The 15913-nt window shown below is 37.8% G+C and overlaps 1 protein-coding gene across 2 annotated transcripts in view; it reads right to left on the bottom strand.

Moving 5' to 3' along the window:
- Positions 1-15913, bottom strand: part of CHCHD3 (coiled-coil-helix-coiled-coil-helix domain containing 3) — a 297752-nt gene that overhangs the window by 39386 nt on the left and 242453 nt on the right. For both annotated transcript variants that reach the window (XM_033195050.1, XM_033195051.1), the window contains one exon: positions 14307-14377. In XM_033195050.1, the coding sequence (XP_033050941.1) occupies positions 14307-14377 (71 nt within the window). The remainder of the gene's footprint in view (positions 1-14306; positions 14378-15913) is intronic.

The raw sequence follows: 15913 nt of genomic DNA, 5'->3' as shown, positions 1-15913 counted from the left end.
ATACATTTGTCTCTCACACACTCTTTGCAACGACACAAAGAACCTGGTACCATGTGAATTCTCAGGACACCATTCAAAGGTATCACAGCTAGGAGTAATGGAAGCGAATCGTATACCATTTCAATTGGTATGAAAAGATGAGGCTCTTTTTTTGCCTAATGCCCTAGGATTTTCCCAGGCAGCATTGCATGAACTCAATCTTTCCTTGCCCCTCTCCTCCCCACCTTTTAAATCAGAACTAGTCTTTCCTATGTCCCATCCTTTCAAGCCCCTGAACTTTGCTATCAATCAATATGGCAAGCTAATATGTGGTTATTTTTGAGTGGACATTAGTGTAGTAAGAGTGGTAGTCATTAATTTGATGCAGTAAACTCTAATTACTATATAATAAATGTATACAACATCTATGCATCATTATATTTTATTATTTGATAGAAGACTTCCAGAAACAATGACCAACTCAAAAGGCATAATCCTAGTGGTGACAATTATGGGAACCAGGGATAGGTGAAAGAAAAAATATTCCCAAGCAGGTAATACTCTTGGTTGAATCTTTATGCCCTATTAACTCTGCCTTTTAAAATACGGCATTTCAAGTCCTTCAAGTCTGACGCCAGTCTTCCTTTGTGGTCTCATATTCCATTAGACCTCCCCTACACTGTTTCAACCATTTCCACTATTCAATTCCATCTTCATGGCAAGGCCATTCTCTGTCTTCTTACTTGAAGAAAATCTCAAGGTGAGAAGACCCAGCTTATGTCAATCACCTCTTCATGCAATCCAGATTCCCCTGGGATTCCCCTCCTAGTCCTACTGCGTTTTATGGTGTGTACCTTCATGTTAGCATTTAACATGTTTTGGTCACTTTTTGTATTCCCAATTTATAACAACCATAAATTATAAAATACTCAAAATTTTTCATGAACAAATCTTTTAGTAATAATTCCTGCATCAAGTTTTGATACTTCTGCAGTTGAGCTAATGAGTATAATGAGTATAAGCCCTCTGAGGGCAGGGACTCAAATGATATGTTTGTATTTTCAGGGCCCATAGAACATGGAACATCCAAGAGACCCTTGATGAATGGATGTGTTAATACTGAGGATAAGTTCTTCAAAGCAAAAATGTCACATTAATACCTTTAAAAAAATAAATATATGCCAAATATATGCCACTGAACTCACTAGGGGAAGAAACCAAACAAATAAGGACAGGGTGTCAGAATTCACTAACAGAAAAGAACTCCCAAGACAGGAGGAGTCAAAATAGGTCTGCTGGCAATATCCAACAACTCTAGTTCAAAGACTTCAAAAACACCCCCAAACCAACACCACAAATGATTTAAGTCATGACAAACCATTTGGTTCCCGCTTCTTGTCAATTAACCAGGATGTCTTAAAGATGAATTCTACACCAGCAATGCTATTTTCTTCATTACACTAGCATCTTTTGTATTGGAGAAACACTATCAGGAAAAGACAAGAACTGGTTGATTATGAGCAGTATCAAATGAGTTGTAATGGAGGTGTTACGAATGTAAATCAGAGAAGCCTGATGCAGAAAACAGCAGCATCTGGGCATGCAGCTTGCAAAGTAATGAGACTGTGATAATGCACTGGCACCCAGCTTTGATCACTTCATCTTGTTCAAGAGCTCTGCTTGGGAAACAAAGGTGTGAGGCACTGACCTCCTGCCCACAGCTTGCACGAGCACAAAAAATGGTAACACATCAAGGACTGATACCCTTCTCTCTTCTCCTCCTTGCCAACACACCCCTTTTTCACAACTGATGGTTTCATAGTTGGGGGCCCAGCATAAAGCAGGCTGAGCAAGCTTCTACCATATGAAGCGTCTGTCTGAACATGTCTACTGTAATTGGCAATTCATTTTTCATCCTGAAAGCAAGAACAGGTGTATGCTACCTTCAACACTCCAATCATAAACCATGCTGAATGCATCTCTCACATAGTCAGGTTTGTTGAGATCTATGCCAGTGGCCAGCCGGTGGACTTCAGAGTCTGCATAGATGGCTCTGCGTCACAAATGAATAGGCACTTGTGTAATCTCAGATGCTCAAGAGAACAAGAGGAGCAAATGGCAGTGCATAAAAAATTAAAAATCTCACCACACAGTAGCAGCCCTTGGTCTTTCTTGTGTAAATAATATAATTGGCAAATAGCTTACTTCTTTGTAATTGCAATATCCCTACAACGCATGTTTAACATACTAAAAAAGGAGGTTTTTTTCCCTTGAAAAGGAGTATAAAGCCAGATGTATCACTGCACAGTGTTTCTTGCCAGCTTCATCCAGAAACACTAGCTGAGGTGACTTGTGAAACGGAGCCAAGAGCAAGAACTCTCCTTAATGAGCACATTTATCAATTTTCCAGGGATTCAGTTGATTACCAGCATTTAGACACACACAATCACAAAAGGAACACAGCAATTTAACTATTGGCCACTGAATGGGAAAGCACATGAAATAACTTAAGGCAGGCATGTGAGCAAGTTGGGGATGCTTGACGACACTTTAACATATGAACATGTGTGCTTTCATTTCAACATGTAAGGAAGGGCCAAGATGCAAGCTTTTACAAGTTTTCAAGCATTCTGCCAGGACTCAATAAATAGTATGAACAAATTACTGCATATGATTATTATATTAAAAAGTACCAGTGCTACTGTACAAACGCTTCATTCACAAATACTGCCTTTGAAATCCCTTTATCAAAAGTAATTTTCAAATCTTATCCAAGGCTACCTACAAGGTCTTAGGTTGAAGAAGAAAAGAGTACAACAGGCAAATGTAACTTGATGGGGGGAAAAGATGACTCTTTAAGAAAATAAATAAATGAAATAGAAGCAAGATTTATCCCTATTTCTATAGTAATAAAATATCCTGAATGAACAGCCCTGACTTTGAGATAAAGGATTCAAATTCAATGAAAAAAATATGATTATGGATAGGATTGGGAATCATATATTTAAGACTGTGATTAAATTGAAGCAGCATTTTATCTAGGACAAATTACAGTTAGAAACTGGGAATTCCCAATATTTGGGGTATAGTTTTTCTTAATTTAGGGTGTTTTAGGTATAATTAACATACAGGTTGAGTATCCTTTATTTGAAATACTTGGGAATGGAAGTGTTTTTGAATCTGGGTTCTGGAATTTGGAATATTTGCATATACATAAACACATATCTCAGGGATGGGACCCACACCAAAATGTGGAATCCATTTGCGTTTTATATATGCTATACATAGCCTGAAGGTAATTTTCTTCCTGAGGGACAGTGAATAGACTGCATGTTGTGTACCTGCCTTTGACTGTGACCTGTCACATGAGGTTAGGTGTGGAATTTTCAACTTGTGGCATCATGTTGGCATGCAAAAAGTTTCCAATCTTGGAGGATTTGGGGTTTTCAGATTAGGGTTGCCCAGCCTGTATATCATAATGCACTGATCTTAAGTGTTCATACTGTATAAGAAGTTACATACCTGCGTATACTTGTAAAACTAGCACTCAGAACACAACAGAATATTCCCAAAATCTCAGAAATGCTGCTTGTGTCTCTTTCCAATCAAATCTCCTCTATTCCCACCAAAGGCAAATTTTGCCTGTTTTTGAACTTCATTTAAACGAACCACACAGGAAGCACTGTTTTGCGTCTGGCTTCTTTTTGTGTAACATGATGTTTGAGATCCATCCGTACTGTTACATGTATCAGTAGTTTGTTCTTCTCTATTGCTGAATAGTGTTCTACTGTATGAATATAAACTAGAACACTGCGCTTTTTATCCCTATATTCCAGTAAGCTTTGCCATCTGCCCTACCCCTTTCCGCAGGATACCACTGAGCTGAGTGGAATACTGTCTGTTTTGTTTCTCCATTTCCTCAATGATGACCATTCGGATTGCTGCTAGTTTTTGATACTATGAAGAAACCTGCTATGAACACAGGTGTACAAGTCTTTTTGTAGATGTATATTTTCATTTCTCTTGGGCAAATACCTAGGACTAGACTTGCTGCATCACACAGCAAGTGTATACTTTACATTTATAAGGAACTGCCAACATTTTTTTTCAAAGGACTTTTGCCATTGTATACCCCCACCAGCAAAGTATGAGTTCTGGTTTCTCCACAATCTTTCCAGACAATGAGTATTATCAGTCTTCTTGATTTTCTCCATTCCTACGTTTTAAATGTACATTTCCCTGATACCTAATGATGTAGAAACCCCTTTCATGTGCTAATTGGCCATTCTTACATCTTCCTTTGAAGTGTCCAAGTCTTTTGCCCATTAAAAAAATTTTCCTAATGGTGTCTTAAGATGGGCAGAATTTTAAAATTTCATAAGGTCCAATCTATCAATTTGTGTATTTTGTTTGCTTATCTCTTAAGAAAAATTAGAAGAGCCAGAAATAAGAATACTGATAAGACTGAAATCATGAGGGGTGACTTGGTAATTATACATTCAAATGAGCAACAAGAATACAAGTTTAAATACAATGTATCCTGAAAGTTCTGGTTTCTATTTAGTATGTGGTTTTACCCCAGGCAGAGTGAATGGGCGGCCAAATACATTCATAAGTTAATTATCTGGCTGAAACCGGGGAAGGGCTGATAGCATCTGGAATAGGCTTACCAAACTCTGGAGTGATAAGACATAATTAATTTGATGTTATACTACGGCTGAACGTATACAATGCTCCAGAAACTATCCTGAGCTACCATTTTTATGTGTAGATAACTTCTTTGATAACAATTTTTAACTGTGCTCAAGTCCTAAGATTGTTAACTTTGCATATCTGACACAAGGACAGAATTTAAATTCTACCTTCTAGAAGTCTTTCTGGACATCTTATAACAGGGCAGGTGAGTCAGACAATCAATTCTAATTGGCCTTCCTACAAGCTTCACTACTTTCTACTTGTATCTTAGTTGCACTCAAAACGCAAAACATGTTTTCTTATCTTTGAAAGCATCAAAGGAAAATCAAAGAGATGATTTTTAACTGGAGCCCTTAAAAAGTAAATGAATTCTCTAGTTGGAATTGGCAAGAGGACAAACCTAGTAGTCTCAATTAAAAATGCCTTTTCTGACTGTGAGCTGTGTAGTTAATTACTCAAGTAAGCAAGGATCAATAAACAAATTCCAAAATATCATGTACCCGAGCACTCAGAATGTTCTCATTTAAAATATTATGATACAAGGAAAGAAGCTATCATTTTGGCAGAATCTTCATTTATCTAACTAACCATGTGCAATTAATATTTCACATAACCATGTATGGTATACTAGATTCTTAATGGATCGTATTGATTAAGAAGAAAGTTCAATACTAATGTTCCTGCCGGGGAAGACAGAACGATTTGTTAGCTCACACAGAACGAATCATGAATCCAGGAATATATGGCCACAAACCTAAGAGCTGCCACAAGAATGGTTTGATCATTTACATGTTCACACATAAACCACTTATATGAAAGGAAAGAAGATGCTTGGTGCAACGCCAACAAACCCCAACTGCCACGGCAAGAACAGAGAAGAATGCTCCAGGTCATGGACTTATGAAGGACGTGGCCAATCTGGCTGCACCATCGGCAGCTTATTTCACCAGTTGAGATTCCTTTACACCCTATGCTGAAGTGATAAAAAAAGTTTCCAAAGTGACCCTTTTGGTCTTGTGAACACGTTCATGAGATGGCTGCAGTCTGCATTGTCTTTTTAGAGAAATTAACAATACTCTCTGTTCTTGGTGTACACTCCTCCTCCTGCCCTTTTTATCCCTATATTCCCAATCAGCTTTCCATCTGCCGTGCCCTTTTTTGCAGGATACCACTGAGTTGAGTGGAATACTGTGGCAAACAGTCATGGAGTAGAGAGATAATGCAGATGGAAATCTCTCTCCTTAATGTTTCTTGCCATTTACTTCTATTATCTTAGAAAATAGTATTTAGACCAAGTATAGAGATCTAATCTGAGGAACTAAAAAGAAATAAGTAACCAGGCAGATCTAATTCAAAGGGCTCCAATTTTAGAAGGGGGTAAAAAAAAGCATTTATCAACGAAGTCTTCTTTGTAAATATAACCAATTCTAAATGGGTATCATAAGAAATACTGTCAAATATTGGCATGCTCCAAAGCCGGTCTCACTTTCCTTGGAACTAATTTGTTGCTTGGTGGGAGGTGGACAGACAAACAAGCAGGGAAGACTGACAGCTTGGGAGCTGGCACTACCTTACATATCCCTGATGAGATAACGGAAGGAGCTGCATCATCTACAACTTTTCTGAAATGGGATCCAGTAGCTTGCAGTTGAATAAAACAACTTACAACCATTTTTTAGATAAGGATCAAAGACAACTTTCTCAGTTAACTTTTAAACCTTCTCAGCTTACATGCCCTACAGAAGGTGGCAGTTACAATTTACATTTTACAGATGGAAGACTCAAGTCAAAGACATAATAAATAACCTGCCTGAGGAATTTTGTGTTCTAAATAACCAAGTCGATGTGACAGCCAAATGTGTATTTGCCATTAGCTTCATATACAAAGTATATTCATAAGTACGTTAACATCTTTCTTCAATTTCAGATACGAAATCCTCCTCCAGCAGCACATTCACAAACTCCAGAGGGGACATGAAATACTACGGAAGTTGATGTAGGTGAGCTGATGCTTTAAAAACAAAAACCAACAAATAACCCGAAACTTCTAAAGACATAATTGTAACCAAGAGGCTTGTGCCCAAAGGGTACAGATATATTTACTTTATCTAGAATTTTGCCTCTTCAATTACTGTGTCTCTTACTGAATAATCAAGATGTTACTTGGCTCCAAGGACCGTGGGGAATAAAATGTCACCACTGCAGCTGCTATATTTCTTGCTCATAGCCCTTCAAATTAAAAAAGGGGGAAAAAAGGCCCAATACAAATGCAGAATTTAATTAGTTAGTAAAAGCCCAAATCCTTGCCTGAAGCCCTGTTCTTCCTGTAATATCACATTCTTTTCTTCTTGTGTAAACTTTTCATTATGAAGGAGACATCTTTATAATACAATAACTCTAGTTATAATGTAACTGCTGGTAACATAACTCCTGCATTAGAGAAGGCAGCATGTTCAAGTAATGTTGTTTTAATACAATTTGTGTTCAGCAGAAACCAAGTCAACTTGATCATTTAAAATTTGATCAATGTGAATTAGTGTCTTACTGAGATAAACCATTTGATCATTTCAAAACTGATCAATGAGAATCAGAGATAAAACATTTATCATGTACATTTGGTATATTAGATCCATTCGCACAGCACTAAAGTAAGTTATAAGTAGACATCAATACGTGTTAGAGAAGATGTTCAGGGTACCTGTCAGCTGCAGATACAAATACACATAAAACAGTATATAATTTTAGTACTTTTGATAAGGCACGTTACTCAATAAGGGAGCTGGAGTCACTGACAAATTGCAAGAACTCAACTTCAGAGAAACTAGAAAGAGAAGTACAGAACTGAACAGCTCAAACTTTTGAAATAAGTTTTAATTAAAAGTTTAAGAAGAAAGGTAAGTAACATAAATTTACCTGACTAAACTTCTAGAAGAATTTTAAGACTATTAATCAGAGTAAACTTTGTACTTTTAGTACAATTAGTTCTATTAATCTAGTATTTCCAAAATGAGGTTGCATTGACATTCAGGCTCACTGGCTTATGCATCTAACAGAATTATAAATTTGCCAGTCAAAACCGTATTTAATTATTTTACAGCCAATTAAGCAGGATCTTTAAACACCGTTGCTTAAAACTGTCCATGACACACATGTGTAATTATACAGAACACGAGAAACACCTGCTGATACTATTGGCGCGTCTTCCTTGGCTTCACAAATTCATCCATGGCATAACTATTAAAATCTTACACCCAAAAAAGAAACTAAACAATATTGCCAGTTAAAGTGCAACCCCTTAAAAAAAAAAAATCAAGGACATTTTAAAGTTCAAGGGTTTTATATTGAAGAAAACCTTTAAAAACAGGGTAATACTTACAAAATCCATTTTATCTGTATGAGTTTTGCATAGTATTCCTTAGATACTCTAAAATCAACTAAACTACTTTTACAGGGTAACTAATCTTTTAATACTTTATAAGAATAACCTAAGCTTCTTCTATGAGCCTAAATTTATAAGTCAGCTTTCAACAACTTCATTCAAAGATAAAAGCGAAAACCCCTCTAAAATCTGGCACACAAAGGAGTATTACTGGTATTCACATCCGAGTTCATAGAACTGTACTTCTTTAGAAGTGCTTCTTCTTTCACAGAAACTGAAGCCATGTTAAAAAGTTATACCTCTAATGAAATCATTCCAAAAATATTTTCAATAGATCTATGTCACTTTCCATGCGTATTTTTTCTTTCTTTTATGGAAAATAGAAACTCACCACTAAATTATATAAAGGACAGAATGAGAATGAAATATCAATTGTTTTTTAAATGCTTTTCATTTGTTTACTATTGCATTGTCTTTATGATGCATATATTGCCTTTAAAATACTTAACATGTCTTTGAAATTTGCTTTACATTTACTTGATATTTGCTTTTCTATTTTAAAAACAATTCACATGCATGAACACTCTGGTAACATCTTCTTTCTATAGGTGTGGCATATCAGCTCCAATGCAGCCACAGAGATCTGATTCTGACATTGACCAAGAAACAGGAGGTCGGCAGCACTCCAGCTACATTGCTGGGAGGCTTCTCTTACATGCTATCCTATCGTGAGTGCTTTACATGCTGGTCATCCTGGCTAGAGTATGAGCTCCCTAAGGGTAAGAACTCCTTCTAATGTGCTAGAGGTTTAGCATCATCTAGAATTTGTTTAAAAACAAATACAGAAATTTCTCCGAGGGCACAGAGTTTCGTAACTTTTTATATCAGAATCAAATGTAGTATTTATTACTTTGGGCTAGACCCGTGTTAAGAACTACGCATGTAACATTATTAAAATAATATTTTGTTTAATTAATTACCTATGAGGTACAGCATAGGGATTAATATAAAATATAATTTGCATTAGGATTAGCTATAACATATTACTAGCACCATATAATAGAAACTACCACCTAAGTTGTTATAAAATGTGACATGAAGTGTTGACAATTACTGTTTTAGTTGGATTGAGAAAAGAGAAGGTATTCCTTTTGAATTAAGGCTACATGTAAAAAGAATGCCGGATTTGCTCAGTGATTTAGGTTTTAGAGCTAAAATTTTAAATCTATTGTGGAAAAATAAATAGCCCAAATTATCTTCAAATCCCTTAGTTCCCACTGAAATCATGGTACGTAATATTTCTAACAACTTGATATGCATTAGGAATGTAATCACCCCAACAGAAGAGAACTAACTTTGGATTTTTATAAAGATCATCATTTAAAAAGTTTGTCTTCCTTTTGTTTTTCTCTGATGAACTCTGAGTTTCACGCTAGTAGTCAGATCCTGGCCTGTTTTCTTAGTTGTGTATTCAGAGCTTGTCTTGTCACACAGGGGCTCTATGAATGAATGATGTGTGGATAAAGTAGGAGAAAACAATCCATTAATTCTTAAAGTATTTTACTACCAAAACTATAAATTGAGGGGCTGAAGTATGAGCTAATATTTTAAGCATCCCTAAAATAATTCCATTAGCTTTCCTGGTAGGTTGCATCAATGGACTGGTGTTAAGTCATGGGCAGCTTCAAACGCTCTTAGCTTTCTTTCTCTTTACAGTGATTTGTATGACCCCGATCAGGTATATAATACTGCCCTTGACACTGCATTTTAAAAAGCTTCTATCTCCTGTAACCAAGATGTACACAAATGAATCCCACTTTCATCAGATACAATTAACTAAATTCTCCTCAAAGTCCTTTAGAACTTGTTGCCTAAGAGGAACTGTTGAGTTCAGGTACAGGTTCAAGAGAGAACTCTTCAAGTGATGCTTACAGGTGCTAAGCTGGTCACACAGATAGGAGCCAGTGAAAAAAATGGCCAGGCGAAAAACCCCTGTCACGCAATGCAAATATTATATATTGTCTTACAAAAGTCCTGATTATCTGAGATGGCCAAATTTCTAAAAAGAAATAGCAATCTACTAAGTAATCTCTGTGCCTTCAAAGATGGCAAGCATCTCCTATATCCAATGTACTATAGCTTCCTAGGTGTGAAGCTAATGAACTCACTGCAAATCAAAATACAACATTCTAGGAAGCTCAGTCTAGCAGGAAGTAGCTGGGACCAAAAAAATGATATAATGAAAGCCACTCTCTAAAAAACTAGCTATTAAAATTTCTTCACAGTGTGTTAAAACCTAGGTTTTGTGTGCATTGGAGTTAGTCAAACTATAAAAATCCAAGGGTACAGTCCCCAAGATTGCTCTCACTTCTGACACATCAACACCAAGTTTACGGGAGGCGGGGGCGAGGGGGTCCAAACCAGCCAAAATTCAATGGTTCAATAATTCACTGAAAGAACTCAGAACTCAATGTAAGCTGTTAAACTCAGTTATGGTTTACTATAGGGCAATGATACAGAAAATCAGCCAAAGGAAGAGATGCATAGGACTGCACTTGGGGTGGGGATGGGGTGGGGGGTGGGTTCCAAATGAAAAGCTTCCAATGTCCTTAGGACCTGCTGCTCTCCTGGTAGCAATGTGTGACAGTGCCCATGGAGTACGGTCAACCAGGAAAGCTCACCTGAGCAGCACTGTTCAGAGTTTTATTGGAGCCTCATTAAACAGCTTGACTGACTGATGGTCCACATGATAAACTCACCCCCTCAGAGGCTGAGCTGATACCACATGGTCCAAGGGGCCCAGCAAGAATAGCAATTTCTTTTTTTTCCCTCTCTCTCTTTTCTTTTCTATTTTTTTTTTTTGAGACGGTCTCACTGTGTTGCCCAGGCTGGAAGGCAGTGCTACCATCTTGGCTCACTATAATCTTTGCCTCCTAGGCTCAGGTGATCCTCCCACCTCAGCCTCCAGAGTAGCTGGGGACTGCAGGCATGCACCACCACGCCTGGTTAATTTTTGTCTTTTTTTTTGTAAAGACAGAGATTCACCATGTTGGACAGGCTGGTCTCGAACTCCTGGGCTCAAGCAATCTGCCTGCCTCAGCCTCCCTAAGTGCTGGGATTACAGGCATGAGCCACCATGCCTGGCTGAGAATAACAATTTCTATCACTTAAGAAATCCAAGGATTTATAATTTCCCAGGAGCTTGGTACAAAATCCAGACTTCTCTTTGGCCAAGGCCAATTCCTTACTACACAGTTTGGCCAGATTATTAATTATTCTTGAATAATATTTAATAGGTAAGACAAAATGATGCTGTTGAGGTTCTGTTTAAAATAAAGCCTAACTTACAGGGCCCTGCTGACTTGCAGGAGGTCAGCCATCATATGTCAATTTTGTTCTTCCCATGGCCTCTCGCTCCCCAAGCCTAGCTCAGGCTGAATGACACGGCAGCTGGGCAGAACTTCAGGACAGATATTTTTCCATCTAAAACCAGAACTATCTTTTTCTATGAAATCCACTCTCCACTGATTTTCCAATCTGCTAACCTCATAATTCTGGTTCTTTTGCCCCTTTTATCTAAATGTTAGGGGATGAACTGTGTGCCCTGAAAATTCCTAAGTCCACTGCTCAGTACCTCAGAACGTGACTGTATTTGGGGTGAGGGGCTTTGAGGAGGTAATTAAATTGTAGTGAGGTCACAAGGGAGGGTTTTAGTCTACTATGACTGGTATTCTTGTAAGAAAAGAAGATTAGCATGTAGACACAAGAGGAAGGATTGTTTCAAGACACAGGGAGCAAATGGCCACCTATAAGCCAAGGAGAGAGGCCTAGAAGCAACCAGCCCTGGCATCACCTTGACCTCAGACTTTTAGCCTCCAGAACTGTAAGAAAATACATTTCTGTTATTTAGGCCACCCGGTCTGTGGTACTTTGCAGTTCTGGCAAACTAATACACCAACCAATCACTAACTCATGTCTAATCTTTTTTTTTTTTTTTTTTTTTTTGAGACAGAGTCTTGCTCTGTTGCCCAGGCTAGAGTGCAATGGCATGATCTCAGCTCACTGCAACCTTTGCCTCCCAGATTCAAGCGATTCTCCTGCCTTAGCCTTAGCTACCTCAGTAGCTGGGATTACAGGCATGCACCACCACGCCTGGTTAATTTTTGTCTTTTTTTTTGTAAAGACAGAGATTCACCATGTTGGACAGGCTGATCTTGAACTCTTGGCCTCAAGTGATCTGCCTGCCTTGGCCTCCCAAAGTGCTGGGATTACAGACGTGAGCCATCAGGCCTGGCGCCATGTCTAAACTTTCAACAACTTCTTTTTTCTCTTGCACTTGTAGAGACTTCCCATCTGATTTTTCTTTTTCTTTTTTTAAGACATAGTCTCGCTCTGTGACTGGAGTGCAATGGCACAATCATAGCTCACTGCAGTCCTGGGTTCAAGCCATCCTCCACCTCAGCCTCTCCGATAGCTGGGACCACAAGTACATGCCCCCACAACTAGCTAATTTTTAAGTTTTTCTTTTGTAGAATACAGGGTCTCACTATGTTGACCAGGCTGGTCACAATCCTCCTGCCTCAGCCTCCCAAAGTGCTGGAATTACAGGTGTGAGCCACCGCGCCTGACCTTATCTCATTCTTCGAGTTCTTATTTTTTCATACCTCCAACTAAACCCCACATCCACCATCAGGTTACTTTTCCTTCAGGAGCCCAGAAATCAGAGCACTCATCTGGTCAAACATCTTCCCATGACTCATTGCTCAATGAAGACCAAACTTCACAGCCCAGCAGCTAATGACCCACTGACCTTTCCAGCTTTATCTTGTGCAAGTCTCTCTGACTCAAGCCACTGCTTTGTCACCCACCAACTATAGAGCACAGTCTTCCTTCTGAATGTCTTTCCTGTCCACCTACTCAATACTCTTCTTAAAGGCTCAACTAAAAAATCATCTTCTTTATGAAAACTTCACAGATCACTCTAGTCAAAATTGATCTCTAACATATCCTAAATTTAGTTGTTTTTATAGCTATTGTCTTAGAATAAAGAAATACTCGGGGAGCCAACTCAAAGGTTCTCATGGTATAGAGACAAAAAAGGGTTTACTACCTTAAAAAAAAAAGTCACTATATCATTAGGGAGAAAAATAAACACCTAACTTAAAATAATATATGTAGAGTAACTTAAAAAAATCTATACCTAGTTCTATTAATATGTCTAAACTCTTAAGATCTCACGTTAATCTTTCATAGTGAGACTTGTGGCCCATCCTTAGAAGGTCTCTCTCCGCTGCCTCCAAAAAGATAATTCACTAAGGAAGGCTGAAGGGTTTTGGCTCTTTAAATAAACCTCAAACCATCTTCAATTTTTAAAAAATTTTATTTGAATCCACATTACAGTAACACTAATATCCATTACCACACAAATTGTACTGTAGCAGAAAGTAGTAATTCCACCTTAGGGTTTAATCATTTTATCAAATGCTTGTAAACATGTGCAAGGAAGGAGGTCAGAGCCCGACGCAATCTTTCAACTAAAGCTGTCACAACAACTTTTTTTGCTTCACTAATTTGCACATGTGCTACTAATAGGGGTTACACAATAGGACTATTTATATACTTAGAAAAATTCTGAATGATGTCTTCTTACCTAATGTTAGAACTGGCAGCAAAGGGAAAGTACAAGGCTATGGGTCACGACACTTTGATCCATCAATTATAGAACATTCATTTAAACACTCCAAGGATTAAGAGAGGTAGCAATTTAACATCACCTTCATAATCAAGGGCCAGGTAAAGTCTATGATTTAAAGGCTTTCAAGGTACATGTGAAGAAATGAAAACAGCCTAACCAAATTTGGCATATCCAAATTTGGACATGCCCATCATTTTATTATACAAAAGTGAATGGTTTCTATGTTTCCCTTAGTAGAGTAGCAATTTAACATGACCTTCATAATCAAGGGCATTCTATTTTATATATTATTACAAATGAAAATTCTATTACTGTTAATTTCAATTTCCCCCTAGTTCATAAAATACATTGATTTGTAGCAAGCTTTCATCAAATGCCTTTTTCTCGGCATCTGAATTCCAGTTTGGCAGATAACATGACCCCATCTCAACCACCCCCAAACTCTTCTAAGGATTCTAGAGTGCTATATAACAAACTATGTTCTGTGTAAAAAGCACTAAAATTGTGCTTTCATCTTGTTAAGAATAATAAATAATTATATTACTATTAAAAACTTACTTGAACTTTGCTTCCACCTCTTCAGCAGCTTTCTGATATTGTTCAGTGGTGACTTTGTAGAACTCCGAGCTCTGTGGACAAAGATTGATAGCAAAGGTTTCACTATCCAAGATGACAAAACGTGTGGAAGATTTACAATTTCAAAAAATACATAAAACCTTGTTTCAGCCACTCAAGCAGCAGAAGGCGTTCTTGTAAAGGTGGCATGGATACTTATAAAACACCTGGAAAGCTACTTGTTTAAATAACAGTAGAGTTGTTGGTACATACCAATTATAATTACAGAGTAAACTTTCACAGTTACAATTCCTTATCATTTGATCCTCTGGAGAAAATTCCTAACATTTTAGAAAGATTCTTTAGATCGCCATTATTTGGAATCTACTCTTGTAGATTCACACATATTCGTATTTGCCTATTATTCCACTGGTGTTCCTACTAGGATTTTAAAGATCATTTCTTTCTACACAATATTTTTGTCATCAAGATGGTATGTATGGCTCACACCTCTAATCCCAGCACTCTGGTAGGCCAAGTTGGGCGGATCACCTGAGGTCAGGAGTTCGAGACCAGCCTGACCAATATGGAGAAACCGGTGGCACATGCCTATAATTCCCCCTAATCAGGAGGTTGAGGCAGAATAATCACTTGAACCCGGGAGGTGGAGGATGCGACGAGCAGAGATGGAGCCACTGCACTCCAGTCTGGGCAACAAGAGCAAAACTCCGTCTCAAAAAAAGAAAAAAAAAAAGTTTTCTTTATGGAGTTTAAGTTGTTCTATCATTTCCACATGACCACAAGAACAGCAACATTTATAACTAATCAGTAGGAACAAGGGGGCAGATTGAGATAATTTTAATAACAAAAAATGTCTTCCCTATTTACATGAATGGACACATAAACAACATAAACCAAGATGCAGTAGCAAAGTAATGCCTTTCCTGGGGCAGCAAAATTTATCCATTCTACTAGCTACACTGAAACTGGTCTTATTGCAGGAGGTGGCCTAAACGACCCCAAGAGCCCTGAGACTCAATGAAATATCCTGCAAAATGCACTGCATTAAAAAACAACAACAAAAACACCACCACAATACAGTGGTCTATTGTGTACCTTTCATTCTCTAATCACTCAGGTTTCACATGCATGGCTTGGGATCATTTATTTTTTAATAAATCATTGTTGGTTGGTGAAAAAATGAAAGTGAAATCCTCTTCACACCAGCGACCCCTTTGCATTTAACAATCTAGGTTGTCCAATGACAGTCACATCCAGGATTCTTGGATGTAGATAAAATCAATAGGTATGTGATTAGACAGCAGACTCAGGGTGGCTAGAGCCATGGACAGGTCACCATTTGAGATGATGAATGGCTTTCTATCAACCTACAGTCGCCTACGATGCTAACATTTACTATAATCTTATTTGGGCTACGATTTATCTTTCTTGCACCTGATCAATAAAGATGAACAGAACAGTTGTAAGGATCGATTGTAATTTTTTATCATTTTCAAGCACAAAGGTGCATTTCTGACAAGAAGACAATATTCTAAGTGTACTGCTGCTGCATTTTATAAAATTGCAATTTGAGTGATCAACTGCACTTG

Source organism: Trachypithecus francoisi, unplaced genomic scaffold, assembly GCF_009764315.1.
Source record: "Trachypithecus francoisi isolate TF-2019V2 unplaced genomic scaffold, Tfra_2.0 Lachesis_group4, whole genome shotgun sequence".
Taxonomy (NCBI): Eukaryota; Metazoa; Chordata; class Mammalia; order Primates; family Cercopithecidae; genus Trachypithecus; species Trachypithecus francoisi.
Note: the sequence above shows the minus strand (reverse complement) of the source record. Positions and strands in the feature narration are given on the sequence as shown.